Source organism: Kogia breviceps, chromosome 4 (assembly GCF_026419965.1).
Source record: "Kogia breviceps isolate mKogBre1 chromosome 4, mKogBre1 haplotype 1, whole genome shotgun sequence".
Classification (NCBI taxonomy): Eukaryota; Metazoa; Chordata; class Mammalia; order Artiodactyla; family Physeteridae; genus Kogia; species Kogia breviceps.
In genome coordinates this window covers 38027655-38051804 of record NC_081313.1, presented here as the reverse complement: position 1 = coordinate 38051804, position 24150 = coordinate 38027655, and the positions used below count along the sequence as shown (strand labels likewise).

Below are 24150 nucleotides of genomic sequence, written 5' to 3'. Positions count from 1 at the left end.
CTTTTATAATTCTTGTCTCATTTGGACCAATGGCATTTCACCCCACCCCCCAAAAAAAGTTCTTAAGTGGCTTACAGAAGTACATAAAGTAGAACTCTGGACTTTGAGTGATAATCATAGTCAATATAGATTCTTCAGTTGTAACAAATGCACCACTCTGGCAGGAGATGTTGATAATAGGGAAGCTATGGTCAGGGGCATATGCCCCTGCATCATGTTTTCGATGAGGGGCATATGCCCCTCAGTACCTTCCTCTCAATTTTGCTGTGAACCTAAAACCGCTCTAAAAAAATAAAGTCATTAAATTAAAAATAATTTTTAAAATGAGGGAGAAAATTGGATGAGGGAAAAAAATCATAGGGGAAAAAAAAAATGTGCTAAGATGAGGTGGTGGCCAACTTGAATGGCTTAACATAGAAGGCAGGCTCTATGCTTAGTTCCAAGACTTGTAAGATACTGGCTTGAAAAACAAAATCCAATTGAAAAAACAAAGCCAATTGCACTGGAAAAGGATACCTAATCCAGTACAGGAAATGGAGAAAATTTCCCCTGTGATTTTTTTCCCTCATTTAAAAAATTATTTTTAATTTAATGACTTTGTTTTTTAAGAGCGGTTTTAGGTTCACAGCAAAATTGAGAGGAAGGTACTGAGGGGCATATGCCCCTCATCGAAAACATGATGCAGGGGCATATGCCCCTGCCCATAGCTTCCCTATTATCAACATCTCCTGCCAGAGTCGTGCATTTGTTACAACTGATGAATCTATATTGAGTCCTTAAAAAGAAAACACTGCATAATATAATGTGCTAAATATATGTTGCAAATTGAATTTAGTTTCAAAGATGTGGAATTCTAAACATTAAGGGTTTACTTTCTAATTTTTACATGCCCACCTCCTCAGGTGGAAGGCAGGATGTTAGAGGGAGGAGAGTGAATCCAGGGGACGCAGATGGAAGGAATCTGGCTCAGTTCTAAAGTGAGCTCTGCCAACTAAATTACTGATGCAACTCTTAGCATCAGGATGACTTCCGCTCCTGAGGCATTTACTTCAAAAAGCTTTGTTGAATAAAAATGAGGCGGGGAGTGGTGAGCAAAATGAAAACTCAGTTCTCTTTGATAGAAATTTGTTTTTTATTCATTGGAAAACTTACTTTTTCAGCTGATGTCCCAGTCCAAATCTCTCTTTTGTGGAAATCTGAAAGACATCAACAGTGGGCACTGCAAAGGAAAAAAAATCAGCCTAAATGTTGACTTGAAACTCAACCATCAGCCAGGAAAATGTCTGAAAAGTAATATATATATCACTATGTATATGTAATATATATGTATATACATACATACACGTTTTAAAATAGTCTACACACAATCCTACACATGGCTATTTATGCTTTATAGAGAGATTTTGGAGATCATTCTAGGTTAGTATATATTATATATACTAATGTATAATATATGCATATGTAAATGCACAATATATATAATAATGAAGAATGATCTCCAAAAATATATATTAAGTGTAAATAGCAATGTGTAGGATAGTTTGCACACTATTCCTTAGGTGGAAGAGAGACATGTTTGTATACACATAGACCTTTTTTTAAGCATAAAACAATGGAGGATGACAGTAAGGCATAGGATACTCACTTTTCACTGTACACCCTCTTGTGTGCTTCATATTTTTATCATATATATATATTTCTATAAGTTAATAACTATGCTGCTTATGAAATTGATAACCTCCAAAAGAGTCACTCACCATTCATTATTCACTGGTTTAAAGGGTATTTATTGTTTTCTCACTGTGCCAGCCACTATAGATAGAGTAGCAAGAAACACACACAAATATCCCTACTCTCATGAGTCTTAGTAAAGAGAAGGAGACAGACAAGAAATAGATAAGAAAATAGATAAAATGTCACGTGGTGATAAAGGCTCTGGATAAAAATAAAGATGGAAGGGGGGGGTGCTGAAGGTTATGTGGGCATAAACAGACTTCAACATTAGATAATATGGCAGGAAGAAAAGGGTCCCAGCCAGAGAAAACACAGGGCAGTGCCCCTGAAGAAGAAATGTGCTTCAATATTCTAGGACCAGCAGGGAGAGCTGCAGAGGAGTGAACAAGGTATCTCATTAGGAGATGAGATGAGAGAAGGACCACAAACAGTGTAGTTCCCTGTAAAGGGCAAGGATAGAAATAGGAAAATCAGTCTGGAACTCATTACAGTAATTAAGGGAAGAGTAAAGTGGCTTGGATTAGCAGAGGTGGTGAACATTTTGGATTCACACTCTCTGGGAGAGCTGACAGATTCTGCTGATGGACTGAATTTAAAGTGTCAGAAAAAGAAAGGAGTAAGGGATGAATCAAAGGAATTTTGGCCTGAGCAACCAGAAGGATGAAACTTACCAATACCTGGTACGTGAAAGGCTGCAAGAAAATCAGGTTTGGAGCAGTGGGGAAGACTGCCAACCTGACTCTGGCTATTGTAAATTTGAGATGCTTATTTGTCACTCAAGTGGAAAAGTTAAGTAGGCAACTGGATAAAGAAATCCAGTGTTTATGCATTCGGAGGAGAGGAATGTGCTTAAGTCTTAAATGTGGGGGGAATTCCCTGGTGGTCCAGTGGTTAGGACTCCGAGCTCTCACTGCCGAGGGTCTGGGTTCAACCCCTGGTCGAGGAACTAAGATCTCACCAGTCCCACGGCACAGCCAAAAAAAAAAAAAAAAAAAAAAACCAGACTTAAATGTGGAAGAGCAAAAATACATATGTACTTAAAGGAACGAGGCTGGATGAGAAACTACGAATGAGTGTAGATGGCGGAGAAAAGTCTAAGGATTCAGCCTGAGCCATTCATATGTAGAGGCTCAGCAAACAAGGCTGAAGAGGAATGGCTGGGAGGATGGAAGATTCCAGAATGCTGTTAATCTGGACATATATTCAAAAAAATTTCCAAGGAGGGGGTAAACAACTGTTATCAAATGCTGCTAAGTTAATTAAGATGATGATTCAAAATTGGTCATGGGGTCATTAAGCAATATTCTAGTCACCGGTGACATTGACAAGAGCAGCCTTTGTGAAATCATGCATCCAAAACACATCTACAGCATATTCAAGGAGAAAAAAAGAGGAAAGAAAATGAAGGAAGCTAGAGAGCAGACAGCAGAAGCAAGCTGAACTACAATCCTGCAGCCTGTGGAATGAAAACGACATTCACAGAAAGATAGACCAAATGAAAAGGCAGAGGACTATGTACCAGAAGAAGGAACAAGATAAAACCCCAGAAAAACAACTAAATATATATGTGGTCTACAAGAGACCCACTTCAGACCTAGGGACACATACAGACTGAAAGTGAGGGGATGGAAAAAGATATTCCATGCAAATGGAAATCAAAAGAAAGCTGGAGTAGCAATACTCATGTCAGATAAAATAGACTTCCAAATAAAGAATGTTATAGGAGACAAGGAAGGACACTACATAATAATCAAGGGATCAATCCAAGAAGAAGATACAACAATTATAAATATATATGCACCCAATATAGGAGCACCTCAATACATAAGGCAAATGCAAAAAGCTATAAGAGAGGAAATCGACAGTAACACAATAATAGTGGGGGACTTTAACACCTCACTTACACCAATGGACGGATCATCCAGAAAGAAAATTAAGAAGGAAACACAAGCTTTAAATGACACAATAGAACAGATAGATTTAACTGATATTTGTAGGACATTCCATCCAAAACCAGCAGATTACACTTTCTTCTCAAGTGCACAAGGAACATTCTCCAGGATAGATCACATCTTGGGTCACAAATCAAGCCTTGGTAAACTTGAGAAAACTGAAATCATATCAAGCATCTTTTCCGACCACAACAGTATGAGATTAGAAATAAATTACAGGGAAAAAAGCGCAAAAACCACAAACACATGAAGGCTAAACCATATGTTACTAACTAACCAAAACATCACTGAAGAAATCAAAGAGGAAATTTTTAAAAACCTAGAGAAAAATGACAACAAAACACAATGATCCAAAATCTATGGGATGCAGCAAAGCAGTTGTAAGAGGGAAGTTTATAGCAATACAAGCCTACCTCAAGAAACAAGAAAAATCTCAAATAAACAATCTAACCTTACACCTAAAGGAACTAGAGAAAGAAAAAGAAACAAAACCCAAAGTTAGTAGAAGGAAAGAAATCATAAAGATCAGAGCAGAAATAAATGAAATAGAAACAAAATAATAGCAAAGATCAATAAAACTAAGAGCTGGTTCTTTGAGAAGATAAACAAAATTGATAAACCGTTAGTCAGATTCATTGAGAAAAAGAGGGAGAGGACTAAAAATCAATAAAATTTGAAATGAAAAAGGAGAAGTTACAATGGACACTGGAGAAATACAAAGGTCATAAAAGACTACTACAAGAAACTCTATGCCAATAAAATATACAACCTAGAAGAAACAGATAAATTCTTCAGAAGGTATCACCTTCCAAGACTCAACCAGGAAGAAATAGAAAATATGAACAGACCGATCACAAGTAATGAAATTGAAACTGTGATTAAAAATCTTCCAGCAGAGCTTCCCTGGTGGTGCAGTGGTTGAGAGTCTGCCTGCCAACGCAGGGGACACGGGTTCGTGCCCTGGTCTGGGAAGATCCCACATGCCACGGAGTGGCTAGGCCTGTGAGCCATGGCTGCTGAGCCTGTGCGTCCAGAGCCTGTGCTCCGCAACGGGAGAGGCCACAACAGTGAGAGGCCCGCGTACTGCAAAAAAAAAAAAAAAATCTTCCAGCAAACAAAAGTCCAGGACCAGATGGCTTCACAGGTGAATTCTATCAAACATTTAGAGAAGAGCTAACACTCATCCTTCTCAAACTCTTCCAAAAATTGCAGAGGAAGGAACACTCCCAAACTCATTCTACGAGGCTACCATCACCCTGATACCAAAACCAGATAAAGATACTACAAAAAAAGGAAATTACAGACCAGTATCACTGATGAATATAGATGCAAAAATCCTCAACAAAATACTAGCAAACAGAATCCAACAACACATTAAAAGGACCACACACCATGATCAAGTGGGATTTATCCCAGGGATGCAAGGATTCTTCAATATACACAAATAAATCAATGTGATACACTATACTAACAAATTGAAGAATAAAAACCATATGATCATCTCAATAGATGCAGAAAAAGCTTTTGACAAAATTCAACACCATTTATGATAAAAACTCTCCAGAAAGTGGGCACAGAGGGAACCTACCTCAACATAATAAAGGCCATATATGACAAACCCACAGCAAACATCATTCTCAATGGTGAAAAACTGAAAGCATTTCCTGTAAGATCAGGAACAAGACAAGGTTGCCCACTCTTGCCACTATTATTCAACATAGTTTTGGAAGTCCTAGCCACGGCAATCAGAGAAGAAAAAGAAATAAAAGGAATACAAATTGGAAAAGAAGAAATAAATTGTCCCTGTTTGCAGATGACATGATACTATATACAGATAATCCTAAAGATGCTACCAGAAAACTGCTAGCGCTAATCAATGAATTTGGTAAAGTTGCATGATACAAAATTAATGCACAGAAATCTCTTGCATTCCTATACACTAACAATGAAAGATCAGAAAGAGAAATTAAGGACACACTCCCATTCACCATTGCAACAAAAAGAATAAAATACCTAGGAATAAACCTATCTAAGGAGGTAAAAGACCTCTACTCAGAAAACAATAAGACTGATGAAAGAAATCAAAGATGACACAACCAGATGAAGAGGTATACCATGTTCTTGGATTGGAAGAATCAATATTGTGAAAATGACTAAACTACCCAAAGCAATCTACAGATTCAATGCAATCCCTATTAAATTACCAATGGCCTACTTTACAGAACTAGAACAAAAATCTTAAAATTTGTATGGAGACACAAAGACCCCAAATAGCCAAAGCAATCTTGAGGGGAGAAAAAGGAGCTGGAGGAATCAGACTCCCTGACTTTAGACTATACTATAAAGCTACAGTAATCAAGACAATATGGTACTGGCACAAAAACAGAAATATAGATCAATGGAAAAGGAGAGAAAGCCTAGCGTTAAACCCATGCACCTATGGTCAACTAATCTATGACAAAGGAGGCAAGGATATACAATGGAGAAAAGACAGTCTCTTCAATAAGTGGTGCTGGGTAAACTGGACAGCTACATGTAAAAGAGTGAAATTAGAACACTCCCTAACACCATACACAAAAATAAACTCAAAATGGATTAAAGACCTAAACATAAGACCAGACACTATAAAACTCAGAGGAAAACATAGGACGAACACTCTTTGACATAAATCACAGCAAGATCTTTTTTGACCCACCTCCTAGAGTAATGGCAAAAAACCAAAAATAAACAAATGGGACCTAATGAAACTTAAAAACTTTTGCACAGCAAAGAAACTACAAACAAGACAAAAAGACAACCCTCAGAATGGGAGAAAATATTTGCAAATGAATCAAAAGACAAAGGATTAATCTCCAAAATATATAAACAGCTCATGCAGCTCAATATTAAAAACAAACAACCCAATTAAAAAATGAGCAGAAGACCTAAATAGACATTTCTCCAAGGAAGACATACAGATGGCCAAGAGGCACATGAAAAGCTGCTCAACATCACTAATGATTAGAGAAATGCAAATCAAAACTACAATGAGGTATCACCTCACACTGGTTAGAATGGGCATCATCAGAAAATCTACAAACAACAAATGCTGGAGAGGGTGTGGAGAAAAGGGAACCCTCTTGCACTGTTGGTGGGAATGTAAATTGATATAGCCACTATGGAGAACAGTATGGAGGTTCCTTAAAAAACTAAAAATAGAATTACCATACGACCCAGCAATCCCTCTACTGGGCATATACCCAGAGAAAACCCCAATGTTCACTGCAGCACTATTTACAGTAGCCAGGTCATGGAAGCAACCTAAATGCCCATCAACAGACGAGTGGATAAAGAAGACGTGGTACATATATACAATGGAATATTACTCAGCCATAAAAAGGAACGAATTTGGGTCATTTGTAGAGATGTGGATGGACCTAGAGACTGTCATACAGAGTGAAGTAAGTCAGAAAGAGAAAAATAATATCATATTTAATGCATATATGTGGAATCTAGAAAAATGGTGCAGATGAACCAGTTTGCATAGCAGCAATAGAGACACAGATATAGGGAACAAATGTATGGACACCAAGTGGGGGAAAGCAGGGGAGAGGTTGTGGCGGTAGGATGAATTGGGAGATTGGGATTGACATAAATACACTAATATGTCTAAAATAGATAACTAATAAGAACCTGCTGTAGAAAACATAAATAGAATTTTTTTAAAAACTGAAGTAAGCTAATAGAGACAACTCTAATGAAGCTATTTAACAGTCATGGGAAGCAGAGTGTTAGGGACTAAGTTAAGAGTCATTTGAGGTCTAAAGGTGTTTGTTTTAAAGATGAGAGGAATTTTTTTGTTGTTGTTCTGAAGGAAATCTTTTAGAAGAAAGATGTGAACAGTACAAGAAGGAGAGAGAGAATTACTGGAAGGGTATCTTAATTAGGTGAAAGGAAATGGAAGCTAGCAGGCAAATTCAAGGATGATACTGCACAGGAGCATGGGTAGCGCCATTCATACTAACAGTTGGGATAACTGTTAGTTATAAATAAGACAGAGCAAAGACTGTCTTATTAATAGGACAGTCTCAGACCACACATGCTCCACACAGTAAACCAGGCTGGTATCCCCAATTGCCTCACCATCTTGGCCATTAGTCTGAGATACAAACACTCCACTGATCAAAGAAAATGGGTGTTATATCACCCATCAGTTTCTTTCCTGAAAATATTCTAATCCTTAACATAGAGAGTACATCACTCCAATCCCACATGTCCCAAACCCAAGGCTATAGAAAAGTGAATAAAAAATCCTAACTTGAAAACTCAGGGGAATTATTTTTTAAAGAAAAAGATGACAAAACTAGAACACAGTGTGTTCTCTCTAAGATTTAAGAAGACACAGTCTCTTCTCAGGCAGATGGAAAAAGTAACTGGGAAGATGGAGGCAAAGAAACCAAAGGGACCTGGTTTTTAAAAATGCAGAAAAATCCAAAACACACTAGAACTGAAATCTTCACTGAAGAAAATTGTATAAGACATATATAGAAAGAAGAGATAAAATAGACACAACTGTTTATCCAGAATATATTAATTATCCTATAAATTAATAATACAAAGGCCAAAACTTATTCATACTATGAATGACAAGAAAATAAATGTCACCAACACTGACTCAGTTAGTAGTATAAAATCTGAATGACCCCAAATTTTGGAATACACTGAAAGAGCTAACAAGATGTTACTTCTAAAAATATTCCAAAATTCAAGTGACAAAATTCTTATTACTATTAAAATTAATGCAATTAATTATTGTAATTTATTGTATTTAATGTATTTAATTACTAACATATAAGATGTTAGTAATCAGTGAAATTGGATGTGGAGTGTATGAGGACTCTGTACTACCTTTGCAGTTTTTCTGTAAACCTAAAAATGTTTTAGATTAATTTTTTAAAATGTTTGTAAAGGTAATATATATTTTTTTAAAGTACAGCAATTTATTAAACAAATACCTTTTATTTTTCTGATTTCTGTCCTGCAACAGGAAGAAATACAAGGTACAAGATGGTTGGTGAGAAGTAAACAAAAGTAACTGTATGCCATCATACGAAAAGCAAGTCACATACAGAATAAAATTTGTTCCTGTACTATATCTACTAATTTAAATCATGATGCTAATAATTATCAAATTACTACTAAGTATTTTCTTAGGATATATTGTATGTATAGGACTATATTCTAGTTCCTGACTGGGTTCACAAGATATAAAACCTAGGTCTACTATATATTCTTTTCTTCCTTTGAAGTGAGAGAGTGGCATGGACATATATACACTACCAAATGCAAAATAGATAGCTAATGGGAAGCAGCCGCGTAGCATAGGGAGATCAGCTCAGTGCTTTGTGACCACCTAGAGGGGTGGGATAGGGATGGTGGAAGGGAGACACAGAGGGAGGGGATATGGGGATATATGTATATGTATAGCTGATGCACTTTGTTATACAGCAGAAACTAACACAACACTGTAAAGCAATTATACTCCGATAAAGATGTTAAAAAAAAAAAATAGAACACATGCTGTTATGGGGATGGATGGTGGTGAAGGCTGCACAGAATTTAATACCACTGAACTGTGCACTTAAAAATGGTACATTTTATATTATGTTTACCACAATTTAAAAAAGGAAGGTAATAGATTTTTGATAGCCAAAACAATCAGTTAGAAAATAAACTGGAATATAAAAGTGCCATTAAGCAAACAAGTAGTACACAAATATTCAGGAATAAATTTACCTAAAAACAGTCACTTAAGGCAAAAACAAAACCAAAACCCAAAAACACAGAACTGTACAACATTGAAAAGTAGAAATCTACAAATAAATGCTCCTTTATAGGAAAAGTAATAAATATTATAGAAATGTCTATTCTTCCAAAATTAAAAGTTTACCTCAACCAAATTCCCCACAGCATTCAGTTTTGGAGGCAATAGAATGAGAAAGATATACTAGTAAAATATTTTCTGTTTTACAAAAGGTAAAAGTTGTTCAATTTTTCCTTGTCTCATAATTTAGGTTGGGAAGGCAATAAGTGAGGGTCGCCCAAGATATGTGGAAATTGGTCCCACACTGTGATCATGTAAATGTAGAGGTATCAATAATGAGAGGATCTGCACAGGCAAACATTTTTAATAACATCAGCTACTTATCACTTTAAACTAAAAGCAGCCCTGTCCTTGAGATCATAAACTAGACTTATATACCAGCAATTCTGGAAAAAATATATAGTACCATAAGAATCATAACAACCTTGTCTTTTTAAAGTATATTTCCCCATGTACAATAAAAATAATCTTTATTTTTAACTTCAAATTGGATAAGGAGGCGTATTTCTTCAATTCTTACCAGAACTAACTCTAGAGTACAGTAAATGAGTAAATGTGGAATTCTCTTTTTGTTTTAAAGAAGTTTTAATATTTTATTTATTTTTATTTTTTGGCCACATACCATGTGGGATCTTAGTTCCCTGACCAGGGATCGAACCCGCACTCCCTGCCCTGGAAGTACGGAGTCTTAACCACTGGACCACCAGGGAAGTCCCTGGAATTCTCTTTCTTTACTATCCTTTTTTTTCCCCCACACTGTCTCTGTATTTCCTGTTTTCATTATAAAGAGTCTTTACTCTTCTTATTGGAAGAAATTATACACAAATCACACTAATTTCTGGAAGAGGTGCATTTCGACACTGCTTGAATTCTGAGGAAAACAAAACTCATATCTATAGGAACAAAATTATAATTCTTGGACGATTACTGATTTTGTGAACAAAATTCAACATGACACATAAATAAAATGAAAGCAATTGATAATAAAGAGGGGAAAATATGGTATCAGCAGAGATTGTAGTAAAATTAAAAATAGGAGGGGAACATTATATCAAAGACTAAATTATGAAAAAAATTCACTCAATGGAGAAGACAAATGAAAAATACTTAGAAAATCAGAGGTGATGGATGAAAGACAAAGAGAAATGATAAACAGCATGGAGGATACAGGAATTAGATCCAATCTACATATATTGGGGCGAGCAGATAAAGAAGGTAAGCATACCAATCAAAAATAAATATATAAAGAGTAATATCAAGGAGAAAGAGAAAAAAAATACCTCAATCAGTACACATAACAAAACATAAACAAAACCAAGAAAGATTTCTTACAAATGAACAAAGTTAACCACTTCAGACACAGACTAGCAGAAGTTTTTAAAGCACTTTTGCCTTTTTGAGGGGAACTGTTATGAGCCCATAAATTTATAGTTGGTCAAGTTTGTCTCGTTCACAAAACAAAAAGTCATTCTTAGGTATGAAAAATTAAGCATAACCCTCACGTTTCTTTGGTTTACAAACTATTAAACATGTAAATCAACTAACAAAGATGAAAAAATAAGAAATTACAGATGAATTGTGATACTAAATAAATAGTATTGAGCAATAAAATGATGTAAACGTGAATTAAAATATAATTGTTGAAATATAAAACCATGCAAATGTGACAAATCTTTAAAGAGATACTGTGAATGGAAAATCTCTGCCTAAAATTCAAGATTACATAAACACATGAGTAACAGTGGTAAGATTACATAAAAAAGCATGCCACATCATCATCTCGCACAGATGGAACTGGGGTGAGTAGAGATTAAATGACCCAATTTTCTTCCTAACCCCATTAATTTAAAAAAAAGTTCAGACATGAGGGCTTCTTTTGCTTTTAACCACCATCAGAATAAAATAGAATAAGTACATTTCAAATCACTAAAGAAAGAAAAATATTAGCGATACAGCAGAATACGTGGGAAAACAGCAAAAACACATACACCCATAAACTGGAATATTGTGCAGATATTACAAATCATTCCAGTTTAGAATATTTAGTGACTCGAGGACAGGCTCATGACATAACATTAAGGCACACAGATATCTATACAATTTGATGTCAACTTTATGAAAATAAACCACATGTGCACAGAAAACAGAAACAACACCAACCGATTTACAGGTTTCTCAGTATAGAGGGATTATGAGGAATTATTTTTCTTCTTTATTACATTTCTATATATTTGAAGTAATCAAAATAAAGATATGTAACATCTATTTGTCTTTGCCTAGCATTAAATCACATCAGTTACTATGTGTTACTGTATGTTGATTATTTAAGTAGAATACATTATCCAAAAATTTAAAAATGGTGACAACAGAGACATTTTCAAAATGAGAGACTTTCCTATATATTTCATAAACTTGAAAGGACAAATATTTTTCTTATGTGAAAACTAACAGTACATATAAGTTCCCTGATATGCCTAAAGAGGCATATGTGCAGAGGCCACGGTAATGTGTGCACAGCAGATTAAAAATGTCCACAATTTCGAGCGATGCCATCTATGTCCCGATCCCTTGATTCTGGGGTGGGGGGTTCATTGACAATTTTGATCAACAGAATACAGTGAAAGAGCCATTGAGCCTTTTAGCACACCCCGTCTCTTGGAACACTTGCTTTCGGATCCCTGTCACCATACTACAAGAAGCCCAAACCACACGAAGAAGCCGTGTGTAAGGAGACACTCTAGATAATAGCCCCAGCTGAGCCCTGCGTGGTCCCGAAATGACACCTGTATCAATTGCTAGCCATCTAAAGTCCAACCATCTTGAGCATCCAACTGAGTGGAGCCATTAATGACATAAACCCCACCCACCATCTGACTGCAAAGGCACAGGAGACCCCAAGCAGGAGCTTGGGGTTGAGCCCCAAAGAATGGTGAGAGAGAAGTTGTTTTAAGCCACTTCGGTTTAAAGTGGTTTGTTCTGCAGCAGTAATAACTGCAATAATATGAGTAGGTGCAGTTGTGTGTGTGTGTGTGTGTGTGTGTGTGTGTGTGTGTGTGTGTGAGAGAGAGAGAGAGAGAGAGAGAGAGAGAGAGAGAGAGAGAATGTGTATTAGTAGGCAGAGAAAACATTTAAATCCAGTAAGTCTTGGCAAGATTTATAATAGGGTCCTGTGTTATAAACAACTATTCCTTGAGATAAAGCAAAATCATCCCTTCAGGTATTGGAAAACAAAAATATTATTATGATCTCCATTTTCAAAAACAGAAATACGTTACACTTAGGCTAAATTCATCAGTAATCAAAGGTGAGATAAGTAAACATTAAAATCAAATCTCAGGTTCAGAGATACAAACAATTAAACTTAAGGGCAACCCTAAGTATACTTACTGAGAATCTATTATATGCAAAATTCTCTTTTAGGTTTTATTGTGTTTGTTTCACAGCAACTTGTCAACTTCTGAAAACTATAAAACTGAATGTTATATGCTTCTGCTTCCAATAGTTATATTGGTCATAAAGCACCTCTGTTAGGATGCAAGTATATTTAAGTATCATTATGAAGATAGCTGCATTTATGTTCAGAATTACCAAATGAACAGTCATTTTATGTAATGCACAATGAACAACTAATGAACATTCAAAATAACAGAGGAATAAAACTAACCTGGGCCATTTAAGTACTGTGTAAGTGAACAGTGTAGTCGGACAATTATAGGTTCTGTTCGAATCACTTCCCATGCCACAGCAATCTCCTCCTGTGCAAATATTTGAAAGACGAATTAGTTATCTTTTAGAGTTCTTGATTTTTTTTCCAGATAAAATTTTTTAAACTTATTTTAAATCATTAAGACCTATAAATTATTTCACAACCTATTCGCTTGTCAAAAGAAAGCCAAAGTACTCTTAATTTTTGCCTTCTAAATCTGAAAATTAAAGTGGAAACTTAAGAAATAATGATATACTACAAGCCCATAAGTTTCAGAATATATTACAAGAACTGATGGAAAAAATATATATGTATATAAAATCTCTGCTTTTTTGACAAGTCATAGCATTTCTTCATAAATCACTTTCACAAAGTCATTATGTTACTTATAGTATTATAAGAGAAACTAAACTAACTATAGTACAAGAGAAGCTAAAATTAAATTGCTTCCAAGAATAAAAGTGTGGTTTTTAAATGTACCAATCATACTGCTTCAATTGATACTTACATCAAGAAAGCTAACATCAATATGCAGATCAATATCTACATCATCAATGGCTCCATATTCCCTGAAAGCAAAGATTAACATGATTTTTTTCATTTTGCTTAAAAGATAGTGTGTCCTACCTTATTTTAAATTAAAATTTAATCATGAATTTTCATTTCTGATTTCCACAGATAGCTCAGAAATGACTGTGGACATGAATTAACTAACTCAATTTAGTTGGATTGTGGTCTTATGTGACCTCTTTATACCATGTAGATATCTTTCCATCTTCATGTTCAGGCAAATGCATACATAAATTCAAGAGTTATTTGGTTCACAGTTTCAAACATTCCCAGTTCTGTGTGACAAATTAAACAATCTTCTAATGTGACCACTCGCTTTTCACTGTACTCTCTGAAGATGAAGAGCTGCCTCTAAGGACAAGAAAGGAGTTTCTGACACGAGGAAGGGGTGGAGGGATAAGTGACTGCCACAATAATGTGCCCGTAAATGTTCATAATGTTCACATTAGACGGTGGTTCTGAAGCTGGTCCAGGTGCTCTGCCACTTAAATGTCACTATGTTTTGACAGGCAGCTCTAAAGGTCTGATGTATCAAAATTAAAACAAGAAACAACAGTATATTCCACATAAAGACATTATGGAGACCAACTTTTCTCCAGCCAACATACTGCCACAAACTAGCATAGTTAACAAAGATCATAAAAACAGCAATTTTTATATTCTCCGTACACACATCCCTATTTTTGATATTTTAATAAATTTCTTAAGTTACAAATACAAATCATAGTGAGGGAGAAAACTATAGAGATAACAGAAATTATAAAAGTTAATGGCCAATATTTATTGAGCACTGCCAGAAATCGTTCTAAGGATTTTGTATACATGCGATCACAGTGCACTCTAAGTACTACTACCATTTCCAATTTATATGTCCATTAACTGAGGCTCAGAGTAATAAAATAACTCATCATCATGACAGTAACTGTCATCACTTTGTAGCAGAGCTGGGATGTGAATACACATATCCTATTTACTTATGCAAGTGCTTAGCCGATTCAATATTCAATAAACTATCACTTTGTGTTGGAAACCAGGTCAAACATTAATGGATGATCTCATTAGGTCCTCATTATAGCCTTTTGACAGAGATACTATAATTATCCTCATTCGCAAATGAGGAAACTGAGGTTTAGGAAAAGCGAAACAAGTTGACAAAGGGCAGATAAGAAGTCAGTGGGAAGCCAGGCATTGAACTCACGTTCAACTTCAAAATTGTACAGTTACTGTATCTGGCACATAGTAAGTACTCAATAAAAATTTCTGTGTATGGTATATGCAAATAATGCTAACAGAGTACAAAACTATGGCACTTTTATAGGGTTTAGAGAAGGCATTTTTAATGATTAAATGGCTTTATGTAATTTGATGAATAAAGGAATCTAGAGGGTCCCTTTGCTTTTCGATATCAATGACCAAAAAAATGCAGCATGGTAGAAAATAATAACTCAGCCTATGTGCTTTCTCCATCCTCTCCTTAAAAATATATCAAAACACTGAGCACATTTTCACTATTTATGAAATTACTTTTTGTTTTTTCATGGTCATATTTTTAAAGGTTACATAAAGAAAAGGGATAAAATTATTCGCATAGGAATTCTTTAATTGCCTGCGTCAAAACATCTGTGCTATTCATAAAGGATAAAACCCTTTATAACCCTTTACAAATTTAGACATATGCAAATTTAGATACAAAAGTATGCCAACTTAGTTATGAAATTATACAGAAACTAAGACAAGAAGAAGGGCCAAGCACAAGAACCATTTCTTTTTATGCCTCTACTTCAGGGTTCAGACAACTTTTCCTATAAAGGTCAAAAGAGTAAATATTTTAGGCTTTTCAGGCCACGTAGAGTCTCTGTTGCATATTTCTCTTTCTTTGGGTATTTTTTTTTTTAACAACCCTTTAAAAAAGCAAACACCATGAGCTGTTCAAAACAGGCCCCATGGCCCAGTGGTCATAATTTGCTGACTCTGGACACCAGCCAATTATTCATAATATAAGAAGTCAAATACATACAGCCAGGCATGTTAAAAGAGAGCCATTAAATACAATGATGAGGATAGATCACTAATGATGTGCAAAAGACATTTTGGTGAGGCAAAGAGGCCTTGACACAACCATTCCCAAGAAAATTATAACAAATATGTGCAAACTTTTACCTAGAAGGATGTATGTAAGAACACAAATTAGAAAAAAAAAGAATATTGAATAATAAGGAAATACTTAAACGATGACCCGTTGATAAAAATTTTTTTAAATTACCCATTATTAAAAATATTGATATAAAAACATTTAGTATCCTGAGGGAAATGTTCCAAATATACTGTTCACTGAGCAGATTACCAAAACACTATGGAAACTAAAACACTTTATTTAGATAAACTAGAAATAGGAAAACCAAAAATGTGGAAAGAGTACTTATATATCAACTATAGGTTGTGGATAAAATTTATTTTATTAAACAATGTTATGTATTTTCTAAAAAAATATCTACCTTTTCTGATTACAATGGTAATATAGACATTATATAAAATGTGAGAAAGAGAAAAACGGACAATAGATAACTTGTAACACAGTCACTCGAGACAATTCTTTTTGCTTATATCTCACTCCAGTCTCTTTCATATATTAATACATCATGTAATACACATGACTATTATTAAGGATAATAAGGTATGTAAAGATTTTTGTCCTGCTCTTTCGATTTTTCTATAATGAGTATTTTTTATATTGTGGAATATTCTTCAAAACCATACATTTAAATGTCTGTATTTATATGAATAAAATTATGTAATACAACATTAGGTTGCTTTCAATTTTTTTACACTATAAATATTGATAAATAGCTCTCTGGATAAAAATCGATGTGCAGCTGTCTTCCCAGAGAATAATTTCTAGAATTACTGAGTAAAATAAATAGTATAACTATATTTGGGAGTCTTAATATATACTGTTTAGTTACTATTTTAAAAGGTTAAAACAACTTATAATCGCACCAGCAAGGATCCCCCAGTGACCATTTTCCACATCTGCATCATCACCAGGCATTTTTTTCTCCCATCTTTGCCAATTTCAGAGGGGAGAATAATTTTGGATTTATTTATGATGGCAAGACTTTGGTATGTTTAGAGGCAGAGAAAAAGGAATCAGAGATAACAAAAGTCAGCACAAACTTTACCCACAGCTGTTTTCTTCAAAAATAGATTTCCAGATCATTTCAACAGAATTTATCATAACGTTATGATCAGAATGTGATATACGTTCCTTATAAAACCTTTAATATGTGAATTCTGAAGTATTCCTTATATGATTTCTTCAACACTTTTTTGGTTAAAAGTATTTTCCCAGTTCCCAATACTATCAATTTCTTTCCAAAAAAAAGTAACTAAAGGGTTACAAGTGTTCTTCTTCACCATAGCAGAGCATAAATACAGAATTTTAAGGAGGCAGAGACATTAAAGGTTTGCAATTAACTGGATTCTGCAGGTGTAGATCTGTAAATAGTTACACTTTTGTTTTGATGCCACACTTCAAAGAACTCACAACAACACTGTGTATATGCAAACCAATTTCCCTGTGATGCCCTTTTTATATAATGCCAGTAATTTCACGTTTCCCACTGTGAGATTACAAAGCGTGATTACAGTCTGTCCAGATGCAGCAGCCCAGTCATCAGGATTGCTTCTGTATCTGAGCATCTTTCAGTAGCCCTGGATCTCATGAATAGCAAATGCAGAATCAAGGCGAATGCTTGAAATACGAATGCAGCTTGAAATACGAATGCAACTTGAACTGTGAATCTTGATAGCTGATTGTGTACTGAATGCTGTATCAGGTTTATAATCATTCAAAACAATTCCGTGCACTGCCTATATTTATTCACTATGAAAAGATCACATCAAATTGAACTTGAATACTTTTTTAAGAGAAGGGAGACTACACAGAAATGATCTGATGCAGTTGTTTCGCTCTGGGACTGAGGGTTGGAGAACTGCTCCACAAATCTCTTTCCAGCATCTGAGTTATTAGTCTTTGAATTGACATATCTTGAAATCCAGCCATCTGATTTGGACTACTTACATGTGACCTAGTTCATTTAAGAACATATGTATGAAATATATTTTTCTATGAACATGCATTTATTTATTTTTTTGCTGTACGCGGGCCTCTCACTGTTGTGGCCTCTCCCGTTGCGGAGCACACGCTCTGGACGCGCAGGCTCAGCGGCCATGGCTCACGGGCCCAGCCATTCCGCGGCATGTGGGATCTTCCCGGACCGGGGCACGAACCCGTGGTCCCCTGCATCGGCAGGCGGACTCTCAACCACTGCGCCACCAGGGAAGCCCTGAATATGCATTTTTGAGGGCACTATGTGTCAGAATTCTTAGCAATTCATTCTCCTGTTTTTTAGTGGAACTAATCAAGACAACATCCTCATTAATGATACCACATATATACTTACAATATATTAAATGTTAGACCATCTATGTTGGTCCTCCTTTCTCTATAAAACCACAGCTTATTTATTATACTGTTGTGATGTTTTATAATACTGTCTGATCAAAATTAGCAGGACTGTGCTGGTTATAAAAATATATTTTAGATAGACAGCCTTCCCTTATCAACTGTCAAGGAAATTATATGTGTACACACACGTACATGAAACTCTATCACAAGTTCTTGGGAAATAAACCTCTATTGCTATTTAGTTATTTCTGCTTTCAACAATTAGTCAGTTATATTTTGAGAAGAAATATATTTTGTGAAGAAACATACACCTTCCTATGACAGCTGAAACTCAACAGCTTGTGTGTCTATCTCTGCATGCCTACTCAGTGTGTTACATGCTCAGTGTGAGAGAGATGTTTGTGAATGTGGGCCAAGAAATATGCAAACTCAGTAGTTGGGAAGAAGTCTTGGCAGATTAAAGCATCTGCAAGACTGTATTCATGGTAGCTATAAATTTCTCTAAAGGACAACAGGGCTAAGAAGAATTTAAAAATTAGATCCAGATAAGAAAGGAAACCCATATAAAATAACAGTGTATAAGAGGTACAGTGTAAACACTTGCTTCAACTCTGCCCTCCGTTTAAAAGTCCTTGGTTTTGCTTGAGGAAAGCACAGGCATTGGAAGTAGAGGTGACTGTCTGGCATCTCACATTCTGAAGCTTGCATCTAGATTTTATGCCAGTGTTTTTGAAAAATAGTCTTCTGTTTGTTTCTTTCTTCTGTGTGCCTCCTGCCATCACTTTCCCCTGGTTTTCAGTTCAGACTGCTTTCCCATAGGCTCCAGAGGCAGAAGCGGGAGAATCAGTACGCTGCAAAGGACATTACAAACATCCAACCCAAGATCTTTTGACGAATGACATACTTCGGTGTAGGTTAAGTTATGCTGTAGTAACAAACATCCTCAAAATCTCACTGGTTTAACATACAACAAAAGGATCTATATCTCACTCACAGTACCTGCTTACTATGGAATCAGAGGACTAGAAAGAATGCTATTCATTGTAGTTGCCACGGGGGCCAGAGTGGTGGAGTACTGAAGATGTGGGAACTCACACACTAGCACTCTGGCTCACATTTCACTGGCCAACACTAGTTGTGTGTCCACTGCTGATATTATAAGAGGTAGGGACGGGACTTCCCTGGTGGTGCAGTGGTTAAGAATGGGCCTGCCAATGCAGGGGACACGGGTTTGAGCCCTGTTCCAGGAAGATCCCACATGCTACGGAGCAACTAAGCCCATGCGAAGCCACAGTTGCTGAGCTTGCGCTCTAGAGCCCGTGAGCCACAACTACTGAGCCTGCGTGCCACAACTACCGAAGCCCGTGCTCCGCAACAAAAGAAGCCACCGCAAGGAGGAGCCGGCGTACCGCAACGAAGAGTAGCCCCCGCTCGCCGCAAAAGCCCAGCCACATCAATGAAGACCCAACGCAGAGAAAAAATAAATAAATTAATTAATTTAAAAAAGAGGTAGGAAAATACAATCCTGCCATCTGACAGAAGAGGAGAACCAGAGATTGGTTAAGTAGTCCTACTGGCCCACTACTAATGGAAATCCAGAGAAATTAAAGTGGTCCACCCTGATTTATGTGGCTTTTTCTTTCCTTTTCTTTCTCTCTCTCTCTCTCTCAACCTCTCTCTCTCTCTTTTCCATGAGATATATGTTTGGGTGGTGGGCCTGAATATAGTGGTATAGCTTCCTCAAACCTTAAAAAAAATCCTCTGCATGCCCTGTCCTCCAAAACATCAACTCCAAAATTATAATCATCCAACCACAAAAAGTGATCAAAATGCAGAATGGTCACAATCTTGCAATCTTCCAACCTACTTTAACATTAGTCACAATAAAAAGATTAGAATATTACTCAGATGCCTTCAGTTCTTTAAATGGATGATGGATGATCATAAAGCAAAGGATATTTTATTTGGGGTAAAAGTTTGAAACATCATCAGCAAATTATCAGAATCATTTCATTCCCAACCAAAGGAGAATTTTGTGATTTGTAATTCCCTGCTTTCTAAAAATATTAATCTCAAATTGTTTTCAACAGCATTGGTCATTTTTTAAATGGATACATGACTATAGGAGTAAATTTATAATAAAAACATAAAATAACCTCATTTTGTTGCATGATTCAAGATGAGACACATGCAGACTGATCAGGGGGTTAACCATGCTCCCCCAGAGACCTAACTCACTTCCTGCACAAGAGCCTGTGAATCAGAACTGTCATCAATGTTTCCAAGTATGGTTCAACCCAGCCAGAATGCTGCTTTTGAATGATTTGGCCAGGTAGAGCTAAAATTACCTACTTAAGTAATAAATTTATCATCGGTCACTTTTTCTATAGCCTCCCTCAACCTACTAAAAGAGAGTTTTGCCTCAATTGAGGCAATCTCTGTTATTTTCATCTCTTAAAGAGAACTTAGATGTGGTTAGCTGCCTTTCTCATTAGATGTCACATTTTAAAAAACGACAGCAAATAGCATATTATGCATATTGAGGTACTTTTGCTCTTCAAACTCCATTAAGTTCTTATAAACCTCAATTAAGTAAAAGAACAGCTAATTAGAACAGTCTGTTTTCAATAGACTTAAAACTTTGCAGAGAAGGTGACTCCAAGATCTTAGGCCTAACTACTCCTTTCTCCCATGTGTCCAAGCCACAGTATTTGAGACCAGACAGTAAATTCATTCTTATTTATTTTAAGTAAATCAGACTAGTCCTGCTGTGATTTCCCTTTATATCATGAGGCCTCTGGGACGTTATTTATTCTGGAAACATCCTCTATAGTTAGAGAAAATCTAGAGCAGGCAAGAACATGGCTTGCATTCATTGAGAGTTAAATTGGAGCAAAACTTGTAAGTGAAAGAGGCAAGGGGAAAATAACCAAAACCATTTATGACTTTAGATACTTCACTTGAATGAAATTCCAGATATTTATCTTATTTCAACAGTCCATAAATTATCAATATTTTATTAATAATGGAAGATACTAATAGAAATTATAAGCATTTATCTTATGATAGTAATATAAGAAATTATCAAATGCTTGCTGAAGAAACAAAAATATTCATATATATATATACATAAATATATGATATGATTGAGGCCTAGATAGCATGGAAATATATGTAAAAAAGCTTTGTAAAAGCAATCAATGTGTGGTAAAGTGATTCTCTAAACAAAAATACATATTTCAAATGCAAAGCAGCTAAATTCTATGTTGTGTTGAATTAATCATATACAGACGTTTTTCTTTCATGGGGGAGAGGGGTAAACTTGCGATTAAAGTTTTAAGCTTTCAATCAAAGTTTGACTGAAGTTAAAAAATCAGTCATTGTTTTGGACAATTTATTTATTTATTTATTTAGGCCGGGCCACACAGCTTGTGGGAATCTTAGTTCCCCTACCAGGGATCGAACCCAGGTTCTTGGCAGTGAGAGTGCAGAGTCTTAACCACTGGACCGCCAGGGAATCCCTGGACAATGTATTGACAGTCCCTGTTGCCTTCTTCATTTATTCATTCTATAATACTTATGGAATTTCCATATTCCTTATCCTGGAGCCAGAGCATAGATCAATTGTGAAATGATCACAGCTAATTTGGTAAAACTTTGGAAATTGCAAAGATTTGCTTTTCCAAGTATAATCCCAATATCTCTCACCCAGTTGTAGCCTAATATCCCTCCATGAGCAGGAGGGAGAAGGTCCGGGTGTACAATCCCAGCTTATTTAGGCCACAGGTGGTTGTTAGTTTCTGCAGGTAAAATGAAACAGTTAGCAATTATAAATTACAGCTGTGTTATAATCCCTTAAGTATTCTTTTGCTCTCTCAAAATCTGCATATGTTCACTGAAAAGAATATAACCAGATAATATGAACAGTTTTCACAGACGTTCCACCGAAAACAGTCAAGAAGCCCCCAGCTTATAGTTCATCTATGCCCTGTGCTAGGCTAAGTACTGGAGTACAAGCAGTACTGAAAACCAAACCAACACAAAATAAAGGCAAGTAACAAAAAAGTGTGCTGCCCCAGCACTCACAGAATTCAGAGTCTAGAGGGGAAGAAGTAAACCCATAATGACAAGACATGAAGAGACTACTAAATGAGATTAAGATCCAAATGTGATGGGAGTGCAGACGGCAGAAAATCCAATCTGCATCAGAGATTCAAGGAAGGCTCAAAGAAAAGCTGACCTTTAGACTGGGGCTTGAATAAAGAGAGCAACCGGGTTTGAGAGGGAAGCACTGTTTGGGCAAATGGACGAAGTCAAGGGGAAATATAGCATGTTTCGAGAACAGAAACAGTCCTGCTTTGGGTGGATGAGGCTGGAACTGAGGTCAGGCTGTGAGAGGAGTCTGGAGACTTGGAGACCACCCTTTAGGAAGATAACAAAAATCTGAAAAATCAGATCTGACTCATGGAAGGAAACAAGTATGATGGCTGAAAAGGGTTTTTCTTAAATTAAGGAGAGAAAAGAAAGTCTAAATAGGGATGGTGGGGGTCTTCTGAATGATTAAAGTAATAGAAAATGGCCTGGCAATTTATCACCAAATAATATATTAAGTAACTGCAACAAAAAAAATAATTATCATTCAAACACACACTGCACAAACTTATGTCTTTTTTTCCTTTCTTTTTTTAGGGGCCACATTACATATCACAATGTGATTTGGATAACAGCGGTTACGCGCTATTTACTTTTATTGTTCACACAAATGTGTCCTTAATTTATGATAACAACACAGGCTCAGCTGGCCAAATCTATTACGGGAATTGATTATGATGCCACTCAAGACTGATATTTTATCAGACTAACTCTCCAAAAATAACTAACTTCTTTAATGAAGTCAATGTAATCTTAAACCATGTGTACACACAAAAAAATCGTAGCCATAAATATTCCATTTTGTATAAGTAGAAACATAATAGACACTCTCATATACTTTCAAATATAATTAAGCCCAAGAAAATTTCCACTTTACTCCAAAAGAAAATTCCAATGACTTTCCAAATAATTTTTTTTTTTTTTTTTTTTTTTTTTGCAGTACGCGGGCCTCTCATTGTTGTGGCCTCTCCCGCTGCAGAGCACAGGCTTCGGAAGCGCAGGCTCAGAGGCCATGGCTCACGGGCCCAGCCGCTCTGCGGCAGGTGGGATCTTCCAGGACCGGGGCACGAACCGGTGTCCCTTGCATCGGCAGGCGGACTCTCAACCACTGCGCCACCAGGGAAGCCCCCAAATAATTTTAAGTTGTATTCACCGAAGGTATTTATTTACCTGAGAGAAACTGCATGTGGCCCATATATCTCTCTCACTGCCGACAAATCAGCTTCGAGTTGGGGGTGCTTGTGCAGCTCCCCGTCATAGTTCACCTGATGAAAAGGGATAATTTAGAAATGACTTAGGGTAAAGAGAATCAAAAAAATCAAAATACAAACAATCTCTTGGACAGGTGACCCTGTGGCTCTGCCATGGGCATTTTCTCTGTCGCCCTCATGAAAAAAGTATAGACAGTTCAGCAATATATTCACTAAAGTTCTTAGGTTCACATACAACTAGTATAATTTATTATGCTTAAAAAGTAATATTTGATACGAAGACAATGCCAGTGTTGAAAGGAGTGAAGTGGCAGGTAATCTGAAAAACTTCTAGACTGAAAAAAAAACATTTACTTCCTCCTGTAAGAATTAGCAGTGTAAACAAAAATCGAAACTGGAAGAATTATTTTGCAGAATATTAGAGTGTTATATTGGTTAAAGAATCATTAGGAAAAGTACCCCATTCCTAGTAAGGCATTCCTGGAGAGAGGAAA

General features: G+C 36.1%; 1 protein-coding gene across 2 annotated transcripts in view; it reads right to left on the bottom strand.

Annotated features, from left to right (window-relative positions):
• Nucleotides 1-24150, bottom strand: part of PARP8 (poly(ADP-ribose) polymerase family member 8) — a 176949-nt gene that overhangs the window by 50069 nt on the left and 102730 nt on the right. For both annotated transcript variants that reach the window (XM_059060782.2, XM_067030963.1), the window contains exons 8-11: nucleotides 23616-23710; nucleotides 13764-13824; nucleotides 13214-13304; nucleotides 1153-1219 (exon numbers count right to left, since the gene is read on the bottom strand). In XM_059060782.2, the coding sequence (XP_058916765.2) occupies nucleotides 1153-1219; nucleotides 13214-13304; nucleotides 13764-13824; nucleotides 23616-23710 (314 nt within the window). The remainder of the gene's footprint in view (nucleotides 1-1152; nucleotides 1220-13213; nucleotides 13305-13763; nucleotides 13825-23615; nucleotides 23711-24150) is intronic.